We start from the raw sequence: 27,221 nt of genomic DNA, 5'->3' as shown, positions 1-27,221 counted from the left end.
TCTACATTAACTTTGGCTTTCATTCTATATATAATTTAATTTCAATTGAAAAATAAGCCAACCGATAAATAAACATGTAGTATATAATTTAGTTTTTTTAATTTTTTAATATTTTAATAGATAAAAAAATTAAAATAATAAGATCAAAACCAACATCTCACTATTAAACATCCTAGCTTTCCTTCACTTTTTTTTTTTTTCTTTTTTTTACTTAATATAAAAAAAAAAACCATGTTTATCTATAAATACAAAATAAACACACCTTTTCGTTGATTTGTATTTATTTATTTTATTATTATTATTATTATTATTATTAATTATATTAAATATTATATTCTCTTAATAATAATTTTAAAACTATATGAGAATAAAATACTATATTTATTTATTTTATTTTTTAATAAAATATTATTTTAAAAACAAATAAATATTATATATGTAAAAAAACTGTATTTTTACTTTAGAAGCGGACATATAATTCTCACATAATTTTCTACTATATATTCCATAATTCATTATTTCTTTCGCTTCTGAAAATGAAGACAGATTCAAATCTGCATTTTGTTCTTTTCTACGATTTCGGGGTTGATTGTTGCTCCACAGTTTTCCTAAGAATTGGGATGGCAGCAATGGCAGTTTCTGAAAAATAAATACTATATTTATTTTTTTATTTTATTTTTTAATAAAATATTATTTTAATAAAAAATAAATATTATATATATAAAAAATAAAAATAAAAACTGTATTTTCACTTTAGAAGCGGATACATAATTCTCTACGATATATTCCATAATTCATTCTTTCTCATTCATTCTTCTTTCATTTCTCTTCTGAAAATTACGCACAGATTCAAATCCGATTTCCTGAGAGTTGGAACGGCAACAATGGCAGTTTCTCAGACGGCTATGGTGTCCGAGACCAATTTGGTGCCGGTGGCGGCCGTTCCGGTTTTGGCGCCGCCATTGATAGGAGGAGGAGCTTTTCCGAACTCGTCTCTTTACGTCGGTGATTTAGAGGCATCAATAGACGAGAGAAAATTGTATGATCTGTTTAATCGAGTGGCTCCTGTGGTGTCGATTAGGGTTTGTAGAGATCAAATTGACAACTCCTCGCTTGGCTATGGTTATGTTAACTTTAACACTCAAATAGATGGTAATTTTAATTTCTTCGACCCAATTTCGGTTATTATTATTATTATTATGTTTTGCCATTTTCGATTAATCATGTTTAATTTTTGGATCTGCCTTCTATGTGATTGCATGCAAGTTTTTGTTAAATTTGTATTTCTATTTATTTAAATCGATATTGTTATCATTAGAATTTATACTCATGAGTTGTTTTCGAGATGGATAGATTTTCTTCCTTTAATGGGGATTGATTAATTACCATTTTATATGAAAATATTATAATTTAGTTGTCCGATTAAAAAGTCACTTTCATTAAATTATAATTTAGTTGTCCGATTAAAAAGTCACTTCCATCTCTCTTTGTTTAATTTAAAAGTTTGATTAAGGAGACATTCATAATTTTCTGCATTCATCTGCTGCAGCAAGTCTTGCGAGAGACGCTTTAAATTTCAAGGTTGTGAATGGAAAGCCTATTAGAATCATGTTTTCTCAAAGAGATCCTACTCTAAGAAAAAATGGATTTGCAAATTTGTATATCAAAAACTTGGATTCGTCGATAGATACTAAGGCACTTCATGAAACTTTCTCTACATTTGGAAATATACTTTCTTGCAAAGTAGAACTTGACTCCGATGGAAGATCCAAAGGATATGGATTTGTTCAATTTGATAAAGAGGAATCTGCAGAAAATGCAATTAAAAGATTGAATGGCATGCTGATAAATGATAAGCAAGTGTATGTTGGAAAGTTTATTCGTCGCCAGGAAAGGAATAAGGAGAAAGGATTACCCAAATTTACTAATGTTTATGTAAAGAATTTTTCTGAAAAGACAACTGATGAGGAACTTAAGAAAATGTTTGAGAGGTTTGGCCCAATCACTAGTGCAATTGTTATGAAAGATGCCAATGGAAAATCCAGATCGTTCGGATTTGTGAATTATGAAAACAATAACGATGCAGCAGCTGCAGTTGAGTACTTCAATGGGACTTCCTTAGACGACAAGACATTATATGTTGGAAGGGCCGAGAAAAAAGCTGAGAGGAGAGCAAAGTTGAAAGCTAAATTCGAACAGGAGAGGATTAGTAGATTTGAGAAATTGAAAGGTGCAAATTTGTATTTAAAAAATCTTGATGAGAGTGTAACCGACGAAAAGTTGAAGGTGCTTTTTTCAGAGTTTGGAACCATTACATCATGCAAGGTATTTGTGAAAGATGTTTGATTTTACATTATATATATATATATATTCATGTGTTGCTAATCAAACTTACTTTGATTTGTTTTACAGATTATGTGTGATGCTAATGGAGTAAGCAAAGGTGCTGGTTTTGTGGCATTCTCTAATTCCGAAGAAGCTACAAAAGCCGTAAATAAATTTGGTTAATTATGTCTTTGTGTTGATTGAATTAATCTTGAATATGATTATAATTGTTTGCATCACAGCTGAATTTAATGAATGGGAGGATGATAGCAGGAAAACCTTTATACGTAGCTGTAGCTCAGCGCAAAGAAGAAAGAAAGGCTTGGCTTCAGGTGATGTATTGAATTTTTCTTTCGATATTAAAAAACAATCATTCATTATTTTGAGAACAAATAAGATATGAAAAAAATAGCTAGTGAAGATTCCTTTTATTCTAACATGTGGTTTGAGTTTATTTTCTTGTATATCAATCAAATTGATACTATAGACATCTATTTGTGATTTTTGTGTTTTGTTTTATTTTGCAATTTGAAACTCTTAAAAAGAAAATAGTTGTTAAATGTCACAATAATTTACTGTAATTGGGACTACGTCTGTCTGTCTGAAACGCAGTCGAACAAGGAGTTGTTTGTGTCACAATTGTTGTTTTGGTTTATTAATTAGAGTTTATGTTTTAGCCTTTGTCTTAATTTTCAGTCTGTTTTAGTGAGTATTCGATTTATTTTTGTTGACTATAATTTTGTATTTGAGTTGATATTGAAAATGGCTACAAATATTATAGATGGATTTAGTTCATAATATTAGTTTTTTAAAAAGGATGATGAAATAGGCCAGGCCAGGCCAGGCTTTGGTTAAATAGGCTTGGCCTGTCTTAAAAAGATATGGCCTGAGCCTGGTCTACCAGCCTGAAAAAAAATATTTTTAAAGCCTGAGCCTGGCCTTTTTAAAAGCCTGGCCTGGCCTACGAGCCTGTTTAAAAGGCTACATAATAATTTATTATTATTATTATTATTATTATTTTTTTTTTATAAATTTCGTACTATAAATAAAAAATAAAATAGATACAATTATTTATATTATATATAAAAAAATAAAAAATTCTGTTTTTTAATGACAAAAATAATCATTTTTATTGCCATATAAAAATACAATATATTATACTAATAATTTGCAAAAAAACGTATATTACAATTCATTCAAATATATATATAATTATTGGGAATAAGTCTTGCAAACTCCAGACAAAAGCTGATAGAAATTACTGCATAATGACATTAAAAAAAAACTATTATTATATATAAAACTATTCTTATTTTATAATAATAAAAAATAATTTTATATAATAATAATATTATTATTAAACAGGCCGGCCTGTTTAGTAAATAGGCTTTTTCATAAGCCTAAGCCTATTCTGTATATATAAACAGGCTTTAACAAAAATCTGAACCTGGCCTTTCTAATAAATAGAACAGGCCAGGCCAGGCTTGATGTAGGCCAGGTCATAGGCCCCTGACAGGCCGCCTGGCCTATTTCCACCCCTAATGATGCATGATGTTTGTTGGATTTTTATATAAAAATCTTCGAACGTCTAGAAATATTTACTAAAAGAAGTTTAGACATCGTGGCCAACTATTACATTAGGTCTCTGCGCTTTGTATCAATAATTTTTTTGTTTCAGGCACATTTTGCTCGATTGCGAACCTCCGGGACAATATCACCATTGCCGGGAATTCCTGCGCACCAAACGGGTTCGCTTCAGTTTAGACATCAACCACTTTACATAGGACAGGTTAATCCTGCATTTGGATTCCATCAACAGCAACTATTAGCCGGATTGCCGCCTACTATGTCGTCAAATTTTGTACCATTCCATCTTCAACGACAAAATCAACCCGTAGGACAACAACGCTCCGGCCCAAGAAGATGCGGCAATTCTCAACAACAGCAACATCTGGTCTCTCTTTGCCTAAATGGTTTCTTCAATTTATTCAAATCCAAAACTTAAAAAATCTACGTACTTTCTAAATTGTGTGATACAGCACAACTCGAATCAAGGTTCCAATCGACATACAACAAATCAATGCAATGGAGTTAATCATTCATTACCTGCCCAGACTCTAATGGGATCAGTCGTGCCTATGCGTCTCAATGCATCGGCTGCCATGGAAATTCCGATCCCGGTGCCTATATCGAGATCTACACTTGCTTCGGCTTTGGCCTCGGCTTCTCCTGAGAACCAGTGCATGGTTAGTTCCACTGTTAAGTTAGCATCAATTATTGCTCGACTACTTGGCTAAAGACATTGCATATTATCTGCAGATGCTCGGCGAACACCTCTACCCGCTCGTCGAACGCCTCAAGCCCAATCATGCGAGGAAAGTAACTGGCATGTTGTTGGAGATGGACCAAACTGAAGTGCTTCACCTCATTGAATCTCCTGATGCTTTGAAGAAGAAAGTTGCGGATGCTATGGAAGTGCTTCGATTGGCAGCAACAGTACCAAACACGGGGAATCAGTCTTTGCTGTAAACAGGTTTTCGTGTTAAAGATACTTACTTAGAATTTAAACTAAATTATGCAATAAATTAGACATGACAGTACGGCTCTATGTTTACAAACATTCTTTGAAAGATTTGGTATTATTCATTGCCAATAATTTTCGAAAAAAATATTGCATCAAATACCATCAAAGTCTTTTTATTGGAATAATGCTAACTATAACTTTGCAACTCACACATGGTTATTATCTAAACTACTGAAAGAACTCACAAGAAACTGGTACTGATGATCATAGAAAGTCGGGGTGAATATCATCCTCGACTCTTTGATCGTTGATTAGTGATACGACCACATTGTCTTTATCCTGATCTCCATGATCCGACGAGTTGCCTCTTTGCAAGTTGTAGTAGCTATTGTCTTCCTCTTCTTCTTCTTCTATAAAGCTACTCCATTTAGAAACTTGCCCCTTAGCCAATCTTGAAGCATAACTCTTTTCCTCTTCTGCAATATGAACTGCTTTATCAGTTTCCTTTGTCGTCTGTTGCACAGAATTGGTAGTTTGCTTGAATTCATTCATCGACTGTGAAATAGCTGCATTTGACGGGCATCACAGCAGGATTAGTTCATAACAACCATTGATCACATCGTAGTTTTATTATACTGCGATTTTCAATTTTGGTCCTATATTATACACAATATGCTATGAATCTATGTATTGCAATATCAATCTCATAGTTTACTATGTGCAAACTTCAGTGTATTTACCTTTATCATGATCCTTTGTGTGCCTCTGGTTGAGATTACTTCTTCTACTTGGAAACAATGGCTTCAAAAGCTTCTCAGTGCTTCCTTGTTTGTTGGATGTATAGTTTTTCACTTTTGGCTTTTTGAACAGAGACTTGGGCATCTCCAGCACAATCTTAGGATCGAATTCGTCCCCTGAAGAGAAAATTCATCCAAAATCAATATAAAAAAATTGGCTAAAAATGATGAAGAAAAACGAACTAATTGGCCTTAGACGAATTTCATCGAACACCTTGTGTGAGGTTTTCATCTCGGAGATTTTTTCCGCTGAGTTCTTCATTGCCATCGTCAATGTACTCTGTCCAATCAGTTCTTTTCTTCTTTGTTGCTTCTGGTTCGTTGCGTGGAGAATTGGAGGCGTGGAGTTCCTCCTCAAAGGCGAATTGCTGCTTCTGGTCTGATAAGTGACGAGACATGTTGAAATTCTGGACGAACAATCGGATATCCTTAGCTGCGGTACTCTTGGCAAATACCTTGCGAACCGATTGCTTCTCGTTGCACACCACGCAGCTCCACTTGTTGCTGCTCTTCTTCTGCTGCTTCACCTGATGTTCGTGCAGACCGTACAACTCTACAGTTACATTTCTTCCGCACAGACGCAGCCACACCGCAAAACGCATATTCATATATATATATATATATAGAGAGAGAGAGAGAGAGAGAGAGAGAGAGAGAGAGAGTATTGCCTGCATAGTGGAGCACATGAAGCACTGAAGAGCGATGAAGTCCGGCATGGTTGATTTCTGAGAGCTTCTGAGGATTAACTTTGGCGCGCGAAGAAACGAAATTGGGACAGAGCGTAATTATCATAATCAAACCTAATTTGGTAGTTTATATTGGGCCTGGACAGGCCCAATTTCAAAATTTTAGATCCATTAAAGTAGTCTTCAGCAACAAATCGAAACCCTGGTGCACTTCACGCCGCGATGAGCCAAATGCTCCGCCGTTCCTATCTTGGTCTTCGCAGCCTCCTCTCCACCTACGCTCATGGAAGATCTCTGAATGCCAAACCCCTCGCGCAATGCAGCTCCACAAAGCTCCATCCTTTTTGCAGTCCAGCACCTGCGATTCTACCGATTCAGTTCAGGATTACGCCGAATGCTAGAAAATACAGCGCCGAAGCCGACAATGAACTTGAGAAGGAGAATGAGGAAATAAGCGCGGAGGATCACAGGAAAATTGATGAAGAAATCGACAATATGGATCTGAGTGATAAGGAAAAGTTCAAGCTGAAGCTCGGGGAATACCTTAACAAATACGCGGGAATGAGCGAGGAGGAGATTGAGAAGCTTGAAGCACAGGTCGATGCTGCTTTCGATGGGGAAGAAAAGGAGATTCGGTTCGAAGATTTCGAGCAAGAGATAAAGATCTTTGAGGATCCTTTCATCGACAGACAGCCTCCTCCGGAGCCCGATGAGAAAACTAAGCGCGAATTGAGTGAGCTCGTCGAAACTCTCAAAGAGTTGGTGGATCAAATGCCGGAGCAGAAACCTCGTAAAATGCACGGTAAGAAGGGGAAACAATCTGCCGATGAAGGATTCGAAGATGGCGGATGGAGTAACAAAATCGAATGAGTTTCATAAATTAGGGTTTCATTGCGCCAAATTATGCCAATAAAGGTTGAGGATGATTAGGGTTTTCTGAATCTCGCCTGCTGTGCCGTGCAATCGAGGTATGTAAATAGCCCTGTTATGATCATTTCAACAGTTTGCCATTCTTGATTGGTATTGTTAATATTTAAGGATCTATGATTAGGTTTATCGTATTATCAAGTTTCATGATCACAGAGGTTGTCTAGCAGAAGACCCTTAGATGTAAATTTATGGCTGTGGGAATATGATAATCAATGTATTTCCATTAGAATGGACAGCTGATCTACCCATTTTAATAGAAAAAAGTTAGCAAAAAAATATGTTTCATATATACTCAATTATCACTTTTGTCGTTATTTATCTAGCTGGCAAAATATATCATATCCGTTTGCAACAATAGCCATTTATGTCATTTGTCCTTGCATGACAAAAATAACAACTTTTGTAAACATGAAATATATATTTTGACGGCGAAACAAATAAATGACATAAATGATAATTGATACATGGGATATTTTTTTGCAATTTTCTCCAATTTAATACATTCCATATTCTATGTTAAAAAGATGGTTGGCTTCATAATCATTTTTAAAGTCTTTATTTTTGTTACATTGCAAAAATGTGTCATGAAAGTTGGTGTGAAGCTTTTCAACAAATTTATATGGAATGCATCTCTCAATGTTGTATAGGTAAAAAGAAAAAAAAAAAAAAATCCACTTAGCAGACTAATTATAGTTTCAATTCAACTTTTGTATTTTACAGATTGGTCCACTTTCCGCAGGTCTCGGGTTTGTTCTACGAAGGCATGGTAGACGATTTGAAGCTTCTGGTACTTGTTCTTTAATAAGTAGGGGATTTAGTCAAGATCTTGTTGTAGATCCTTTTCTGTGGATAAACTTCTTTTTCCGAATCTTCTTCTTGCTCTGTAGCCGTTTGGGATGAATTCGACATGATACACTTGTTCTGAAATTCCATCCAACTTTACTTTCAACTAGCTAATGAAAAACATCATATAATGTATTAAGTGTGATGGATTTTAGATGCATATTGATGGCATTGTGAAGATATCTTGGTAGGGCCTAAAGTTTTACATCCTTGACAGCATATAAGAAAATAGATATTAATCAACCAGATGATAGTGGATTTGTAGGTAACTAGTTCTTAATTTTTTAATTTTTTTTTTTTTTTTGAATAAGTGAATCCGCAGTCGCTACTCGTAGGTGTCTAATTCTTGATCGCTCTCTCTCTCTCTCAATATATATATATATATATATTATTACATGTTATTATTGAAATTATTTTGTGAAGGGGGCTTGTTGGCAAATATGTATGTGATTTTGTATAATGTTTTCTTACATGTTTTTGTTGGCAAGTATATATTTCAAATACTGGTATATATATGTGAAATGGGAATGGCATAAGATATACAAAACGTTTGTATTACACGTAGTACATGATGTATATAATAAATACATATGTTGTATGTTTATAATTACAATGTGTATTGTATACGAATTATATTATATGTCAAAATTAATTGTTGCATGTGGGCGTGAGATGATATATTATTAGTTTATGTATTGTATTTATATTATATTAATATACATGTTGTGTTACCTGTACCTGTATCTCTTAGGGCACAATGTGACCGAATTTTAAAATTCAACACCTCAACTGCATTAAGATCTGAAAATACTTAATCGGTCATTCAATTGTGTTCATATTATTTTTTGGCATACTATTTAGTATGAGGGTATGTTTTTTTATTATTATTTTTTTGGGTTATATTTTGTTTTTTTATAACTTAAGAAAATAAATAATACAAAAAGCTATATGATCTTTTACTCAAAAAAACAAGAATGCATTTTATTTTTTTTTTTTTTATGAAACCCTAAACAATAGGAATATATGTAGCTCAAGTCACTGAATTCAATTTTTGAAATGAACCTAAACGAACCTAGAGTCATGTTTTTGGGAATATTTTATTTAGATCCTTTTGTTTATTTACGGATACATTTCAATTGCAGCATAATAGAATTGACAAATAACTCGAATTTAAAACAAACAAGCATATCAAGAACCAAAACGATCGATATAAAAAAAAAAATACTGAAAATAACAACAATAACTAAAATGATCGAAATAACTTTTGCCCACATCAGAATAAATCATTCAAATTCAAATTTAATATCAAAATTGCATTGATATATATATTTCAATTTTTGCTAAAAAAAAAAAAAATTTAAAACCTTATGCATCAATATGTTAATTTAGTAGCTTTTTTTTTCCTTCTGCTATCTATCATCATTTTATGTCAAGCTTTCTCTTTACTAGCATGCTCTAGTCTATCATCAAGCCCGAGCTTTTCGAACATTATATATCGTCGTCCTTCTCAAATCTGAACCATTTCCAGTTGGAATATAGTCGTTCTTCATCTCCGAAAGGCAATCCGTCCATCGGAAGGGCATTGCTGCTTTCTACTTTCGAAACCGGTGAAATCTTCTTCCTATATAATTTTGCCATCTCTTCAGCTTCTGAATATACTCTCTGCACAAGAACCATGACAATGTTCGACTCAACAATTTTATGTCCAGGAAAGTAAAGTTCTTACTAAGACTAAACAAAAAATGGAATTCACGATTGTATTATTGCTCGCCTTCTTGTCCGATAAAAACAGGCCGGGTTCGCTTTCAAGTTCAGCAATGCTGTGCAACAAGAATCAACAACAAGAATCAGAAACAACTATATACTATCAATAACTAGGAAGAAATTATGCCATTTGATCACAGAAACATTAATCGACCAACAAAATAGTTACATGTCGTTTAAAATGGATTTACAAATTATATTGAAGTAATTGAATATGTAAACCGCACGACAATTCAATTATTTTAAGCACGAATTCAATCGAGAATGACACATCATTCAAGCGTGCAAAACTAGAAAGCAAATGGCAAGAATATCGACATATTTAAGAACTTCTCAACATGAAGATCGTTACAAATATCGAATGATCTTTGCCGGGCAACCCAATGTCCTACGATTTTGGAAATTCGTAAATCAACTCAACGATGAATTCATCTACGTGTTCATAACTAGTATATATATATATTCACTATTGTATCTCAAGTGAGATCCCAAGCCCAATGACACAAAACGTAAACGGTTTGAAAAAATCATCATGTAAAATTGTCAATTATTTAGAAACCATATGTCGTAATTTTACTCCAGAGCCGTCAAGCTTTTCATTCAACAAGAAGAAAGTAAAACTAATAATCCCAGTTCGATAATTGAGAAAAAAATCATTAGCCAGCATACCTAAGGGAAATCTTCCCGGGAAGCATCGACTTCACGACCAAAACTTTGACCTCTTCATCAACTGCCAATACATCATCAACAGATGTAATTCGCTCTCGACTTATGTTTGAAATATGCAGCAATCCACTACAAAGGTATCAAAAAAGGCTAAGATTTATTGAGAAATTTATCAAAACTAAATTCGAGAAATTATAATTCACTAGCATAGGATTGGATTCACCTTCGGTTAGTATCACCAATCCTTATCTGTGCACCATACTGAAAGATTTTCTTAACTGTCCCGACAAGAAGTGTTCCCTCTTGAAGATGCACCTTTTCCTATTTCATTTGTTAGATTGAGACGAGACGTACTTTTAAGAACCAAGAAACGACACAAAAGGAAACAAGAAGCCAAGAAGACGAACCCAAGCTTCTTTTTCGCTGAGAATTAAGTCGTTTGTATCTTCATTTATTCTAGTAATTAGCACGTGTATCCTACGACCCACCTGCAATATCAAGATTTGAGTTATGAGTGGCGGCAAAATCGTGATGACCCAATAGATGTGAACTTAAGAAGTCAATCCTTTATGAACTTAAATGCTAACCGAAAGGAAATACATATATTATATATATACAAACACACACACATATATATATGTGCTTCATTAACAAGTGAGCCAAAGCAAAAGAAAATCGTAAACAACCAGCTCCTAAAAACTTAAACAAGAAATCGAGGAACTCATTTGGGCATTCCAAGCCAAATATTAAAAGTGTGCCGAACAAAATTATTCCAAAGCAAGAAAAGAGTAAGAAAGTATGTAAGAGAAAATACGAATGAGAATTAGCCTTACATTCTCTTTCAATTCTGTGAAATTGTTAACGCGATTCATCAATTCAGCTTTAGGTATGAACCCCCTCAGCCCCTACAATTCAAATCCAAAAAAAAAAGTGATCTTAGATGACTTTCGTCACTCAGTATGTATCAACTAAAACAAAGAGAATGAATGTTCACCTCTATTCTTGTAAGAAGACCTCCTGTATTCCATTCTGTTATTCTAACCTCAATCGGCTCATTGAGTTGCTGAATCTGACATGACATGAACCACGAGAATATTTCAAAACATTGCCCTTCATAAGAAAATGATGCTCGCCAAGAATAGTAAAAGACGACATAACATCGAGAAGGAAGAATAGTCTAAGTTCTTATAGATGCTAATTATGAGACTAAAATTACTGAAACCGACATTCGAGTACATGTAGGCAAAAATCAGTGCTCGTCAAATGTAAATGTATTGATTATAGATGAACTAACTATGTTCGAAATTTTATCAATAGACAATAATAATGGACCATTCCGTAACTCTTGTCAAACTTGTTTTCGCACAGGACAATCTACCATAACATATGTTTTTCACCTAAAAAGCATAATATATTACATTCAACATTTATTTTTTTTATTCAAATCATCATATTCATCCATCATTTTCAATTCAATTCAATTCAATGCATACATACAACACCCACCTATAATTTAAAACAAATATTTTCCAACGGCTATCTTTCATTCAAAACATAACACCAAACAAAGGTTTCGTCTATTTTTAATTCAAAACATCACTCTCGAGCCATTGTATCTACAACAAAACATCCTAAAAACACGTTTATACACACTGCTATAACTTTTTTGGCACTATTCATCAATAACAATAAAAAAAAAATCAGGACATCAAATACTTTCCTCCTCTTACAAAATATCACCTCAAATCCGCAACTTCTAACTATTTCCGAAACTCCAAACTTTCAAAACATCTAACTTTCAGAAATCACAACATCAAATATTGTCTTCTTCTGACAAAATATCACATCAAAATACGTAGCTCTTAACAATTTCCAAGATTTTCCAAGACTCGGGTGTGTTTGTCTGTGATTTCAAACCAAAATCAACAATGGTTTCCAATAAAAATACACAAGTGTGCACTTGTTTGTATAGGAGATTTTCCCCGACTTCCATTATTCATCAAAAGTTTCCCACTAAAGATATCAAATCTAACGCCTATTCTTTATTTTTATATTATACTTAAAATCAATTTTTAAGTCCAAAACATCACATCTAACGACTATTTATATCACATCATACAACTATTTATTTCACATCATACAACTATTTATTTCACATCATACAACTGTTAAGATTCACATATTTTACTATTCAAATCCAAACCCGCAAACAAACACACCCCAAATACTATTTAAACAAAACTTCGAATTCAATGTCCCAATTTGAATCAATTCCAAACCAAAATCAAACAAATCTCCATCAGCACTACATCAACCTCAAAAACTAACTATTTATATCACATCTAACGACTATTTATATCACATTATACAACTATTTATTTCACATCATACAACTGTTAAGATTCACATATTTTACTATTCAAATCCAAACCCGCAAACAAACACACCCCAAATAATATTTAAACAAAACTTCGAATTCAATGTCCCAATTTGAATCAATTCCAAACCAAAATCAAACAAATCTCCATCAGCACTACATCAACCTCAAAAACTAACTATCAAGCAAGCCAAAACACCATAATTCAATTCAATTCAAATGAAATCACCACAGAAGAGAAAGAAAGAAAGAAAGAGCAAAAACCTGCCTCACTCTGTGCCAAGCAATCCGCCGGAAGAACCGTCTAGCCGACAGCAATGGGCGGCCGCCGAGCGTTCTCCCAAGCACCTCCGCAAACACCACCGTCCCCACCTCCACAACAGGCCTTCCCGGCAAAGCCCTGCCGCCCACCGCCTCCTCGTACCTCACAATCCCCACCTTCCCCGGCGCCAAAAACTCCTCCGCATCCTTCTCCAAATCACACAGCAAATACTCCATCTCCCTCTCGTACAATGGCAGCACATCCTTAGTCAGCATCGTCCCCAACATATCCGCCCCCACATTCACATCCAGCTTATTCTCGTTTCCCGAAACCACCACGCCCACCACAAAATCACCCGCCTGAGGCTCGTAATACTCCACACTGATTTCTTCTCTCTCCTCCTCCTTAATTGAACTCTCAGCCTCAGTTTCCGAAGCATTGTTTTCTTCTCCCGAGGGCTTGAAAAACCTGTAGAAGGAATCCAGTACTTCTTCTTTATCGATTTCTTTCACTTCGGCTTCGTCGGCGGGCTCGGGCTCGTTCTCCAATTGCTTTGGAGAAGGCTTGTCGAGCAATTCGGGCTCGGTGGTTCGGGGTACTCCATTTTCTGCACAGAATCGAACATGGACTGGTCTGAATTTCGGCAATCGGAAGGAGAAGCGCAGGGATTTGTAGGTGGGGAGATTGGGGGTTTTAGAAGGTGGGGAGATTGAGATGAATGGGTGGAAGAAGGGATTGGTAGTCTTGCAGTAGGAAGCATGGATAAGGATTGACATTTCTGCTTTAGCCTCTGATGCTCTGCTTCGTTTTTATCTGTTCCGAGTTTCCGTCGACTGCAAAAGATACTTCACCTTCCCTTTCTCTTGTTTATGCATTAACCAATTTTAAAAATTAAAATTAAAATAATTCATTATAATTAAAATTTTTGAATTAAAAATTTGAAAATAAAAAAATAGACAAGATAAATAGACAAAAAAAAATATTATTATTAAAAAGTTAATAAGAAGAAGAAGAAGCAAGGAAAGAAAATAAATATATTTATTTTAAAGTATGTTTAATTTTTTTATGAACATATGAAAAATATATTTGGCATAATTTTTTTGAAAAATATATTTGACTGCCAATATTTTATACACTATTGTTAATATATACTTCATTCCTTAGTTAAAATTAGCGTAGAAATTAAAACAAAAATTAAATATTTTATTGAAAAAATAAAATTAGTTAAAAATATATTTGAATGTAATTACAAATTAAAGTATATAAAGAGATAGTGTAATAAAATTTGTGATATTTATTGTAAATAAGTATTAAATAGAAATTAATAATTAAATATTAATTTGTTAATTTTTGTTAAAATTAATAATGAAATAAATTTAGCTGACAAAAAAAATATATTTTATCTTCTCATAAAAATAAATATTCAATATCAAATATTATTTTTTCATTATTTTTCTTATATTTTACATTAAAAAAAAAATTAAACTCAAAACACTAAACAATCAAAACCTAAAAAAATATATTTTCACCCTTTAAAATTTTTTGGCACAAATTTTACAAAAAATAATAATTATTATAATATTTTAATATTATTTATATAATATTTGTAAGGTTATAATTGAAATTTTAAAGGGATATTAATGTTATTTTTGAATTAAAATAGATTAATGTATAAAACATGAAAGGGTGATTTATAGACAAATTAAATTTGTAAAATGAACATATTGTTATAACATTTTATTTAACACAACATTGTGTTAAATAAAAAACATATGTTGTCAAATAAATATATTGTGTTAATATATTTTTTGTATTAAAATCAATAAAAATATGGATTCAATGAAATTATGTTGGATGAAATTATGCAATATACTATTAGTTCGCATGCATTGGTATTCATGTGCATGCCGGTGTGTTTTTTTAGGTTTGAATGAAAAAAATTTCATTTAAATAATAGTACTTAATATGATATTTTGTGAAAATATTTATATTTAAATTAAATTGAAATAATAAAATTTAAAAATAAAATAAAATCTCTTAAACACACCCAAAAATCATAATACTTCAATCACAACTTGGGGTGTGTTTATTGCGTTGTTTAAAATTTTGAATTGAAATAGTTTTTTTATGTGATATAAATATGCGTTGATGTGATATTTTGAATGTAAAATTAGATTTTAGTGTAATAAAATACATAAAAATTGAAGGCTTGATTTGATGTGTTTTTTTTTTAAAAAAAAATAAAATTAAAATAGTAAAATCAAACATAAAATTTTACAAATAAACAAAGTCTCGTTGAAATATTGAAATGGACAATATATTGAGAATGTGTTGTTGTCATAATTTCATTCACGTACAAGTACAAATCATACCCATTGGGTGCATATTCTTAATCCGATTAAATGAACATCAATTATACACTATATTCATACGAGTGCGGATTCGGTCAAATCAGTATATTTTTTTATTTAACCGGATTAATATATACTCTTTCTGTCCCATAAATATTAGTCTTAATGGAGTTGGGCGTGAGATTTAAGGAATATTGATATTATATGGGTAGTGGGTAAAAAATATGGATAAAAGACTTTTTTGGCTTTATGAATGTATTAGTGTAAAAAGCAGTGGCAATTGTGTAATAAAAATGAAAAAGTAGAGGTAAATTTATGGTGATATAGTTATTTATGGAAATTAGACTATTATTTTGAAACAGACAAAAATAGTAAACAAGACTATTGTATTAGGACGGAGAGAGTATCGTACAAATAAACATATATTTCTGCATAGTACTATATATGTTGTGTGAAAAGATTATATATTGTATTATAACATAACATACACTCCCTCTGTTCAATTCCAAATGGACTCTTTTGAGTTTTGTAGTAGATTAAAAATAATAGTATTTTATCGGTTAGTGTAAGTGTCTAAGAGGTTTTAACATTTTTGCCCTTTTAATTTATGTATATAATAATTGTATATTTGTAATTTATGTAAAAATTAAGAATATTTTGATATTAATGTATGATTACTTTTATTAAAATAAGAAAAAGATACTTTGGAGTAAGACAGCCAAAAATGATAAAAATGATATTTTGAATTAAAAAAGAAAGATTATAATATATGTTGATATTGTCAAATTAGAACCATGTTAATGTAACCAGAACAGCACGACGTTCATGCCATACTTATAAGGTGTGCTTGTTTGAAGGTTTTAATTTTGAGTTTGATATTTGAATAATAAAAAAAATTGAATTTGAACAAATATGGTGCGATATAAATAGGTGTTATATGATATTTTGAATATAAAATTAATTTTTAATATTATATAGAAAAAAAAAATGTTTGATTTAATTTTTTGAAAAAATTATTCTTTTTATAAATAATAAAATTCTTTTAAATTCCTTCCAACAAAGACACCCATAATGTATTAAAATAGTGTTGGGCTTTCGATGAGCCTATGGCAGGATTGATACATGTGTTTATTGTATTTTTTATTATTGTTGTTTTATAATTTTAAATTAAAATCAATACTATTTATTTTATATTATTTTCAAAAAAAATATATATATTAGTTACAATATTTTATATATACATATATATTATTATTATTAAATACTTTTAATTATGAATTATGATATTTTATAAAATAATACAAATTCTATATAGAAGAATCCAAGCATAAAACTGTATCTAAATCTAAGGAAAAAAAAAAAAAAACCCGAAGCAAAGATACATGATGCACGTGACATGTAAGTGGAAAGTGAAAACTAAAGCGTGACTTAAAAAAAGAAAAAAGAAAAAAGAAAAAAGTGTTCCTTTTTTGTGGATGTATTTCGATACTGTGATAAAAAAATAAATAAATAAATTATTTTTGAGTATATATTTTAGAGTATATTAATACTACTATTTATTTATAATAAAAAATAAAATCTAAACATATATTTTATTAAAAAAATTAAATATAAATAATTTTAATCACAACAAAAAATATTGTTTTCTAAAAATAAACGAATTAAAATGTTATGAATAATATTTAACTTAATATAATGTTTTGAAGATAAATAAATATATAATACAATATTATTTATAAAGTGTGAATTATAATAAAGGAATTATTGCTTCCTTTTTAAAAATAAAAATATATATATATTTTTAAGATATTATATTCAAACAAAAAATAAAATAAAATTTTAAAATAGCAAATCCATTATTTATGTATTAAGCAATATAGTTGTGGGACACATAGGGACAACTTTTTATATCCCCTCCGTGTAATAAAAAGATACTATTTTATATCTTTGTCTGTTTCAGTATTATTTTTTAATTTAGTAACTGTATTATCTGTCTAATATAATAAATATTTTTACAACTTACAATATATTATACAAATGTGATCATTTTTATAACACACCATACTAATAGAAGTATTTTCGTCTTTTTTACTACAAATTAATATAATATTAATATTGCTCTTCTTGCGGGACGAAGAAAATAGTATTTTTTATTAAAAAGTGAAACGATAATAAAGTTAAATGACAATCAAACAAAAAAAAATAAGAATATTTGAATAACTGAGAAAGGATATCTTTTTCGAGCCGGTGGTCTTTAATCATATACTACATCCGACTGTTTAATTTGGTGGGTTTTGAAGTTAATTCAAACTAAAATATTAATTAAATTTTTATTTAAATAATATTTTAATATAATATTTATAAAAAATATAATATATTTTTATTAAAAATTATCTAGAATTAATAATTTTAATTTTAATTTAAAATCATAATCAAACATATCTTTTATTAACATATAATTGAATTGGGAAAGAAAAAAAAAAAAAAATATATATATATATATATATATATACCAACAAAGACTGAACAAGGGACCTGTTTGCCTGAAACGTAGGCTATTATATTGGGGCCCGTGTGTTCTGTTTAAAATTGACCGTGATAATACTTGCATTTATTTAAGGTGTGTTTGTTTGGGGAGATTAGATTTAATTTTTACTATTCGTTCTATTTTTTTTTTTTTTTCTAAAATATCAAATTAAACACCTATTTTTTATTTTTTATATCATACTAAAAAATTAATTTTACATTCAAAACATCAAATCAACACCTATTTATATCACATCATACAACTATTTAAATTCAAAATTTTTACTATTCAAATCCTAACTCAAAATTCAAACCCCCAAACAAATAAGGTTAAAAATAAGGTTAATATTTTAAATTAAGGTTCGGTTTATATATATATATATAAATTAATTTTGAAAGAACTAAGAATAATAAAAATATTAATATTGATATAATATATTTTTTAAAAAATAAATATTTAATATACTCGTTAAACATAAAAGGGTGTGTTTGGTTTGTAAGATGGTTGGAAATAATTTTTTTTTATTTAAAATATAGAAAATTGTGTAAATAATATAAAGATAATGAATGCATGCAGTGTATTGATTTATTTGAAAAAATTGCTAAAAAAATTAATATAAAGAACAAACCAAAAAACTTAATATTAAGAAAAACAAAATTTGTATCGAAACTCAAATTTGATATTTTATAACCGAAAGGCTAGAATTTTTATTTTTTATTTTTAAATTGTGAAAGTAAATACAAAATAATAATAGTAATACATATACATATTAGCATAGATCAGCAGCTAATCCGGTAAAATCAGTATGACGTTACCTTGATATGTTATCGAGGTAATAAGTACATGCAATACTGATAATTAACATATATTTATACATATCTTAATATATTTATAATATAATATACATTATAATAATTCTAACATATATTGATTCAGTCAAAATAGCACAATACTCTTTGAAGATGTGATTGCTTGTTTAGGCCATCTCCAATCCATCATCTCCATTTATTCAGTTTTAACTCCAAATATGCAGTTGCTACCGTTATTCCAACCATAACTCCATTTTTTACTATTATTCTTCAAATATTCAATTTTTCCTATTATTTTAAACAACTTTTTATTTTTATAATTTAAAATAAAATTTTAAAATTTTAAAAATAAAAATTAAATTTATAATTTTTTTTTAAAAAAAATTTGGTGTTGCACTGTAGCAAACTCTAAATTTGGTGCTAGGAATGGTGCTGGATTGGAGCAGCTCGGCGGCAAAAATGGTATTAGAACGCCAGATATAGAGCATGATTGGAGATGCTCTTAGTGATCATGTTCTTAAAGACAACAATGTGACACTTCCATTGAACCGTTTTGTGTGTACTGAAAATGGCAGCACACCGTGTGCGGCCAAATATGGAAGTACATCTCCGATCAAAAAAATAATAATAAAAAATAGAAGTATATGACTCAATAGAAGGTTAACTATACTCCATTCGTTCCAATATAATAGTCTTATTTATTATCTTTGTCCGTTTTAAAACAATAGTTTCATTTTCATAAATAATCATATCACTATAAAACTAGCTTTACTTTTTCATTATTATTACACAATTATCACTACTTTTTACACTAATATACTCACAAAGACAAAAAAAATTTACCCGTACTTTTTATCCACTACCAATATAATATCAATATTCCTTAAATCTCGTGTCAAACACAACTCAGACTATAGTTCTGGGAAGGAGAGAGTATTAGATAAGTCTCGTAATGGATGGCTTGATGGCATGGGGAGTGAAATGGTGATCGTGAAGTCATAGGTTCAAACTTCGATCACACATGGTTAGTTTAGTGTGACTTGCCCACATATGTTATAATTTATTTAATATTTAACTAATAAATTTAAATAAAAAATAATAATTTTATTATATATGAATTTAGATAATCTTGGATGGACAAATTGTATATAAATACATAAAAATCATAAAAAATTGGATTTGGGGTCAATTGCCCCTCTTGATACTAAAAAAAATCATAAAAAATTGGACTTGGGTCAATTGCCCCCAAGCTTTAGTCTAGTTTCATCCCTGTCCATCGGATCTACTTTGTAGGGTACTAGGTTTTATTTTTATATTAGATAATGTTAAATATCTTTTCACTTTAAAATTTAATACTTCTTCCGTCAACAAACTAACGTTCTATTTTTTTATTTTTTACTTTTAAATTTAATACTTTCTCCGTCCACAAACTAACATCATATTTTCCTATTTGAAATATCCAATAATTATTGTACTTTTTCTATTTTTATACATAAAATTTATTCTTTTATCTTTATTTATTCTTTTTTTTCTATACACAAAATTGATGACAAATTTATTATTTTATAATAAAAATTTTAATTATCTAAAAATACATGTAAATATCAAATATAACATTAAAAAATGGTCAAATGAATCTTGTATTTGAGTGCTACAGTTGTATAAGTTTTGTTGATGACGTATGTCTTTGCACGCGAGGGAATTTCATATGCATTAGTCAACTAACAATTTGTTCCCTTTAGGAGCTGAAGTTTGTATATTAATAGTAATATTTTTAAAAGAAAATCATACAAAAAAGTCTAATAAATCAAAATTCAAAAATATTTTAAAAATGACAGCGGCTGTAGTGCTGAATTTTATATTTAATATTGTGCTGATCAGTACACTGTGTGTTAATAGATAACATACTGTATAAATTACAGACAATACAAAACATGTTTTAATATAATACAAATACAACACATTATTTTCACGCAATATATACAACAATAATTTTAATACATAACATAGTCTCGTACAACATATGCCATAGTTATTACAAATAACATGTAATAAAAAATATATGTTATTTTTTTTATTTTACGCATGTTAATTTAAAAAATCAGTAAATTCAAAAGTGCTAAATCTTATATCGTAACAACATAGTATAAATACACTTATCAGCATAGTATTTTATTATTATTATTATTATTATTATTTTTATTTGTATAAAGTTATTATTATTTTATAATTTAAAAATTTACAATTACTGCAAAATAGATGTGAACCATATATAACATAACAGGTGACATAATGCTATGGAAGTAGCAGCATATGGCTGTGTACACAAACACAATTCCGGACCCGCCGTCTATAAAATTATTAGTCAAATGATTCGTTGTCGGCAATTTTGGATTACGACAGAAAATACAAATATTTTTCCGTAGTTAAGATAGCTTAGTCAGCAGCCATTCATGTGCCGTTTAAATTAATTAATTATTTTTAAAATATTTAATTTATTTATTCTAGATTTAATAGAGAGCAGCTGATTGGTGCACAGGTCAATGCAATGTGCGTGTCGTCATATATCCATCACATTCATGTACCACAACGACTACGACTCTGCATTTGCAGTTTTTTTTTATCGCATTTGTGTTTTTTCTCGCTGCTCTTTTGGAATTGCTTTCCATTTTAATTCTACTCCAAAATGAGGAAGCAGAGCTCCGGCGGAGGCCACCGCCAGCAAGCCGAGGTAATGTCGTCGGAAATGTAGGGAATTTATCGGATTATTTGTTTATTAATTTGTTGGTTGTTTGCGCTTTGAGAATTTGGGGGTGAGATGTTGTTGTTGTTTCGGATGCGCGTGCAGCTGTCGTGGAGACGCGTGGTGGTGCGGAAGTGGCTCAACATCTCCACCAACAACTCCGATTATTCCGCCGATACGGAGTCCGATTCGGATTCGGATGGCGACACAGGTACAGGTTCGGCTTCGCAGTTCGCACCTAATTAACCTTCCATGCGACGTCGTTTCGGTTTACCGCTTTACTAATATATTGTTATCGATGTTTGTTTGGTTTTTGCAGAAGGTTGTGATTATACCACGGGCAGAGAATCGCGGTTCAAGCATGAGAAGCAGGATGCAGTTCAGGTTGATGCTAATAGTAATGGTAACGTGCTGATTGTTTATAAGCATTCTAATTTCCAGAATTCATGAAATGTCTCATCTTATTTTATTTTAATTTTTTATTAATTTTTTTTCATCTTTATGGCTCCTATCCTTTTAAGTTTTAAAGTTTCATTCCAATAAAACTTTCTAAATATGACTAATTCTGATTACAAATAATTTGTTCAAAATTCAGCAGACATCAAATATTAATTAGCATTTGAACATAACTAAACTAATTTGTCCATAAGGGATGGCCTAGTGTTGCGGAGTTGGATGTGTGACCAGCTAAGTATAGTTAAAATAAATATGATATACAACATTAAATATATTTGTCGTTATACAGTTTTTATTTTTTACTTTTTTTTTAATCTCATATTGGTTATTATACTCGTTCAATATATAAAAATTTGGTGTCATATATGAGTACCTCAGTCATCAAATATGTAGAATACATATATATAGTCATTATTAGTTAACTTCTTTACTTTGTACGGATAATATAATAATATGCTTTATAATTGTTGATAATGTATGTTTGTAATTAATTTTCTCATTTTTCATGTAATATATGCACCTAAATATTTTTCTAGGCAGAGCATTTTAGATATGTGTTTTAATTTATATTCTAAAATATACACACAAATTAGATAAAGTAATTCACACAAATTTTAATTGCTGGGAATAGTTATTAAGTAGAATTTGAATCTGTTCGGTTTTCAGCTTCAGATGGACTTCCCAAGTTAAGGAGACGAAAATCTGAGACTTTTAGAGCTCAGTACATACATGCTAAGGAAATCAAGTATGCTGCCTGTCTTCCTTGCGTGTTCATAATATAAACAACCTTGTTCATAATATTCAAGCCTACCTTTGATTTTGATAGAATATGTGCTGCAACGTGGAATGTCGGGGGAAGAGTTCCTCCGGATGAGCTAGATCTTGATGGTTGGTTAGATATTGAGGATCCTGCAGATGTTTATGTGATCGGGTTAGTTTATTATGTTTTCCAGTCAGTTGGTTTTTTTACATTAATCTACATATTTTATATATGTAGTATAGCTCTAAAACTACTCTTGTTTGGATAGTTAGTATGTTTGTGTTCATGTCATCTCAGTGTTGTAGACCAAGATTTTTGCCCTGTATGTTGTAACTCTGCAGCCTCCAGGAAATCATTCCCCTGAATGCTGGTAATATATTTGGAGCTGAAGACAGCCGCCCGATTATTAAGTGGGAAAATATAATACGAGAAGCACTAAACCAAATCCCGCCAAAAATGAATTTTAAAAGCTTTACTGATCCTCCTTCTCCGTCAAAGTTTAAGGCATCTGAAGATGCTCCAAGCATAGAAGATGAAATTGTGCTTGAATCAGACAGCGATGTCGAGGAGGAAATTTACCCACTGAATGAAGAGTTGGAGGAAATCAAGGATGGGATAATCGACTTAAGAAACTCAGGTGATCAAGAGTTAGAACGGCAATTTTCATCTCCCAAAAAGCTTGACAGATTGAATTGCCTAAGGACAGAGAGTCCTGAAGAAAATGAAGAAGTTCCGGATGCACAATACTTAAAAAAATTTACCAGAGCACTTAGTGGGACGGAGAGGATTGGATTAAGTTGGCCGGAGCGACCTCTTCATCTCTTAGCACCACATGTCTTTGAGAGACCTAAATCTTTCAAATCTTCTAAATCTTTTGGTACATACAATTCTTTTAATTCGAATATGGTTCCTGATAGGAGGATACAGTTGGACTTAGCTTCACTTTCTAAGCTTGATCTTGAATCCTTGATCAACCGAAAGAGAAGGCCACCATATCTTCGAATTGTTAGCAAACAAATGGTGGGAATCTTTCTTACTATATGGGTTCGTAGGAACTTGAGAAGGCACATACAAAACTTAAGTGTATCTACAGTTGGTGTCGGTGTCTTGGGCTACATTGGCAACAAGGTTTGTTCTGTTCTTCTTGCATTTTGATAATCCATCTACATATCTTTGTGATAGTTTTTCATATGAAAATAATACAATGGCTAACCTATCATATTCTCTTAGTAGATTAAAAGGGTCTATTTTAGAGAGCTTTTTTGAAACGTCTCATCACTTAATATGCCTTATGAGTTACGATACTGTAAATTGTATTTACTTATTAGATGTGCTGTAGCATTTTTATAGGAAGCTATTTGAGTGTTCCATCAAATAAATAAGGTGCTTATAATGTATATTTTAGGCGATAGGGTATTTGATTAACATAAATACTTTTGTTGTTGTTAAATGGATAAAAACATACATGACACTACTGCAATTACAAAGGTATGGATAGCCATTCTTGACGAACATTTGAGAAATTCTTCCAAAATAATCTCATAAATAATAGAACTTCTTTCAGTTTAATTACATGCTTATTGACCAGTTTTTTATTTATAAAAAAATATGATGGATAATATTGTCGTTCAACCGAGATCTTTCAATGATGTTATGACTCTGGTTAGTTACATTATACATTTTACAGAGCTTATAAACACTTTCAAACACCTCTTAGTTTGCTCTAGATTTATTCACTATTGTCAGCACTGGTGTTCTAAGCTAACCAAAGCCTGAAATATATTCCATTTGATTTTGACTAAGTTTTACTTATGTATAAACATTTAGTTTTTGTTATGTAAGAATGTTAACTCTCTTTCAGGGGTCTATTTCGGTCAGCATGTCTATACATCAGACGCTCTTCTGCTTTGTTTGCACCCATCTGACGTCGGGCGAGAAAGAGATAGATGCAATCAAAAGAAATGCAGATGTGCAAGAAATACATCGGCGCACACAGTTCAACTCATTTGCCAGTATTGGGCTTCCCAAAAGAATCTACGACCATGAGTATGCATATATTTATCTGATCTTCAACTCTTCCTATAGACTCAAATATCATGTTCATGGACAGGCAGTGCTAACTTTAGGAAAATCGATGCATGTTTTAGGCACATCCATTTATCTACTTATGCTATCATTTACATTATAATCACAGTGGTGTCTCTCTTTTGCGAGCATAAATTGTATCTGTAGTTTAAACATAAGTGTCGTTCCATGTCCTAAACCTGGTAAAAATAGCATGATGCCTCACAAGAAAGGCCCATTTCAACTATAGTTCGATTAGAATACATTAATTTTGATTGCATCTCTAATGAAAATTTCTATTTGAAGTTACATTATGACAATTTTAGCCACATAAGCATATTATAGACTAAATCTGTCAAAATTTGGTTTCATCTTGAAATTTCTTAAATAATGCGACCAAAGTTCATGCGTTCTAATACTTTCTTGTGTAACTAAATATATGCTATTTTGCTTCAAAACTAGATTTAAAGTAGTTGTTCATAAGTTTGTGGTACTCTTCATGAGTTTCGATGATCTTTGACTATGTTATATTCGTCCTAGTTATTTGTTCAGCCAAGTCATATTCATGTGAACTTGGTAAATATCATAACAAGTATGTATTATGTCGTGGCACAGGAGAATAATTTGGCTGGGAGACCTAAATTATCGAATCAATTTATCGTATGATCGAACCCGAGAACTGATATCCAAAAAGAACTGGTCCATGCTATCCGAGTGGGATCAGGTGATTCTGAATTCTCAGTATAGTCGTAATCTTTTTCTTGATGTGATCGAAAGCCGCAAATACAAGTCCTATTGTTTAATTCTATTTGTTGCCAGCCTGTCCTCTGCATGCTCTGCAATTTTTCTAACTTATTTTAACTAAATGTATTCGACTGATACAAATAGTGAGAATTTAAATATGAAACTTACTGCCATTGTAATGTATTGCAGCTGGTAAAGGAGCTAAGAAAAGGCCGCGCATTTGATGGATGGTCTGAAGGCACTTTGAGCTTTGCCCCGACTTACAAATATGAACTCAACTCTGAATCTTACTATGGAAAGGATCCCAAGGCCGGGAGGCGAACCCCTGCATGGTTTGTGTTTTGTTTGTCCGAATACTTTTATTTAATTGAGTTTTAATTTTTTTTCCAACTTACCTGATTCATATGCACTTGACTGTATTTAAGCTATTATCTCTATGATCCTATCATTTCATAATGTAGAAGCATTTATTTGTTGAATTTTCAGATGTGTGTGTGTGATCATCTGTGTATGTTAACATCTTTGCATTATTGTGTCCAGGTGCGATCGTGTACTTTCATTCGGAGCAGGAATGAAGCTTCTGAGCTACAGGAGATCCGAACTCAAACTATCCGACCATCGCCCTGTGACAGCCTCTTACACAGTGGAAGTCGAAGTATTTTCACCTCGAAAGCTGCAGCGAGCTCTCACATTCACTGATGCAGAGATCGACGAACAGGACATCATCTCTGAAATTCGAACAGGCAGCCGGTTTAGACCTCCCGATCAGGTGAGCAGCGAGTTCATTAGCAGTACATATATTAAGATCACACATTTGTAAGGTAGTTTAAACTTTCGGTAAGATATTATAAGGTAAACATTCATCATATGTTTGGTATTAGCTGTTTAGGCGATATGGTTGTTCGATATTTTGCCATTAAGGTCTGCGGACGATTTTCGCAGGATTCGACATATTAGGGGGTGAGGGACATTAGCTTAGGAGAATGAAGATCTATGACTATTACTATGCGTGGATGAACATTGATGTAAGTTGTTACGCATTCTTTCTTTTTATTCTTTGCATTGTCTGCTAGCTATTGTCAATGGTGGTATATATGGCGTGTGTATATTTATGTGTTTTGTTCGTGTTCGTGCTCACCTTCAGAGGAACTATATATATATATATGTGTGTTGTGTCTCTTCTATTGTGATTATTTGTATCTTGTGATTAGAATGTTTACGAATTTGGTTCTTGTGTATATTATGAAAGAAAAATCTGGTTAGTTCAAATTTTACGAAAAAGTTGTATTTGGATTTAAAAAGAACAGGTTTAAAAATTAATCGAACGGTGCCAATTTCGACCCAAATTTTAAATTAAATACTCTATTTTTCTCTCGACACTCTGTTCATTTCAGCTCGTTTTATAAAAAATATCAATTTCTTTTTTAATAACTGTACTAAACTATCACTATAAATACCTTCGTAGTTTACAACACTATAGATAATAGTTTAGTTTTTTTTTTATTTCTATTTCATTCCAAAATAATATTTGCAAAACTCGTGCAAAAAATAAAGGAATAAATAGACATGGAACAGAGAGTAAAATTTTTTAAA

At 31.2% G+C, this 27,221-nt stretch overlaps 5 protein-coding genes across 12 annotated transcripts; 3 read left to right on the top strand and 2 right to left on the bottom strand.

The window, feature by feature from the left end:
* The first annotated feature begins 968 nt into the window (after positions 1-968).
* LOC127257237 (polyadenylate-binding protein 5-like) lies at positions 969-4,854 on the top strand. The gene is made up of 7 exons (XM_051283622.1): positions 969-1,152; positions 1,550-2,325; positions 2,413-2,490; positions 2,568-2,657; positions 4,004-4,279; positions 4,365-4,571; positions 4,645-4,854. The coding sequence occupies exons 2-7, from the start codon at positions 1,609-1,611 to the stop codon at positions 4,852-4,854; spliced, it is 1,578 nt and encodes a 525-aa protein (XP_051139579.1). The 5' UTR covers positions 969-1,152; positions 1,550-1,608.
* On the bottom strand, positions 3,664-6,557 carry LOC127257393 (uncharacterized). Of its 6 annotated transcripts, XR_007839973.1 has the most exons (7): positions 6,315-6,557; positions 5,861-6,173; positions 5,590-5,763; positions 5,095-5,415; positions 4,660-4,848; positions 4,432-4,554; positions 3,664-4,291 (listed from the first exon to the last, which is right to left on the bottom strand). XR_007839973.1 is itself a non-coding variant. In XM_051283788.1 (5 exons), exons 1-4 carry the CDS (start codon positions 6,360-6,362, stop codon positions 5,114-5,116), a joined length of 837 nt encoding a protein of 278 aa, XP_051139745.1. In that variant the 5' UTR covers positions 6,363-6,557; the 3' UTR covers positions 3,664-4,848; positions 5,095-5,113. The 6 variants fall into 6 exon arrangements, 1 of the variants encoding a protein (XP_051139745.1); XR_007839971.1 differs by having other exon boundaries at positions 3,664-4,302; positions 4,432-4,848; XR_007839970.1 differs by having other exon boundaries at positions 4,432-4,848.
* LOC127257394 (uncharacterized) lies at positions 6,521-8,244 on the top strand. 2 transcript variants are annotated; one of them, XM_051283790.1, is made up of 2 exons: positions 6,521-7,300; positions 8,002-8,244. In XM_051283790.1, the coding sequence occupies exon 1, from the start codon at positions 6,555-6,557 to the stop codon at positions 7,200-7,202; it is 648 nt and encodes a 215-aa protein (XP_051139747.1). In that variant the 5' UTR covers positions 6,521-6,554; the 3' UTR covers positions 7,203-7,300; positions 8,002-8,244. The 2 variants fall into 2 exon arrangements, with proteins under 2 accessions (XP_051139747.1, XP_051139746.1); XM_051283789.1 differs by having other exon boundaries at positions 7,983-8,244.
* Positions 8,245-9,349: 1,105 nt separating this feature from the next.
* On the bottom strand, positions 9,350-14,009 carry LOC127257465 (protein PIGMENT DEFECTIVE 338, chloroplastic). Its single transcript, XM_051283898.1, has 8 exons — positions 13,177-14,009; positions 11,530-11,604; positions 11,369-11,440; positions 10,943-11,023; positions 10,759-10,856; positions 10,539-10,664; positions 9,877-9,925; positions 9,350-9,767 (listed from the first exon to the last, which is right to left on the bottom strand). Exons 1-8 carry the CDS (start codon positions 13,948-13,950, stop codon positions 9,594-9,596), a joined length of 1,449 nt encoding a protein of 482 aa, XP_051139855.1. The 5' UTR covers positions 13,951-14,009; the 3' UTR covers positions 9,350-9,593.
* Positions 14,010-21,445: 7,436 nt separating this feature from the next.
* LOC127257458 (type IV inositol polyphosphate 5-phosphatase 3-like) lies at positions 21,446-26,816 on the top strand. Of its 2 annotated transcripts, none has more exons than XM_051283889.1 (11): positions 21,446-21,592; positions 21,710-21,815; positions 21,924-22,007; positions 22,727-22,805; positions 22,887-22,991; positions 23,162-23,948; positions 24,682-24,866; positions 25,500-25,608; positions 25,818-25,960; positions 26,169-26,397; positions 26,571-26,816. In XM_051283889.1, the coding sequence occupies exons 1-11, from the start codon at positions 21,548-21,550 to the stop codon at positions 26,583-26,585; spliced, it is 1,887 nt and encodes a 628-aa protein (XP_051139846.1). In that variant the 5' UTR covers positions 21,446-21,547; the 3' UTR covers positions 26,586-26,816. The 2 variants fall into 2 exon arrangements, with proteins under 2 accessions (XP_051139846.1, XP_051139845.1); XM_051283888.1 differs by having other exon boundaries at positions 21,710-21,821.
* The last annotated feature ends 405 nt before the right edge of the window (positions 26,817-27,221 follow it).

This window comes from Andrographis paniculata, unplaced genomic scaffold, assembly GCF_009805555.1.
Source record: "Andrographis paniculata isolate CXL003 unplaced genomic scaffold, ASM980555v1 Contig57END, whole genome shotgun sequence".
Taxonomy (NCBI): Eukaryota; Viridiplantae; Streptophyta; class Magnoliopsida; order Lamiales; family Acanthaceae; genus Andrographis; species Andrographis paniculata.
The sequence above is the reverse complement of the archived record's forward strand: the minus strand, read 5'-3'. Positions and strand labels throughout refer to the sequence as shown.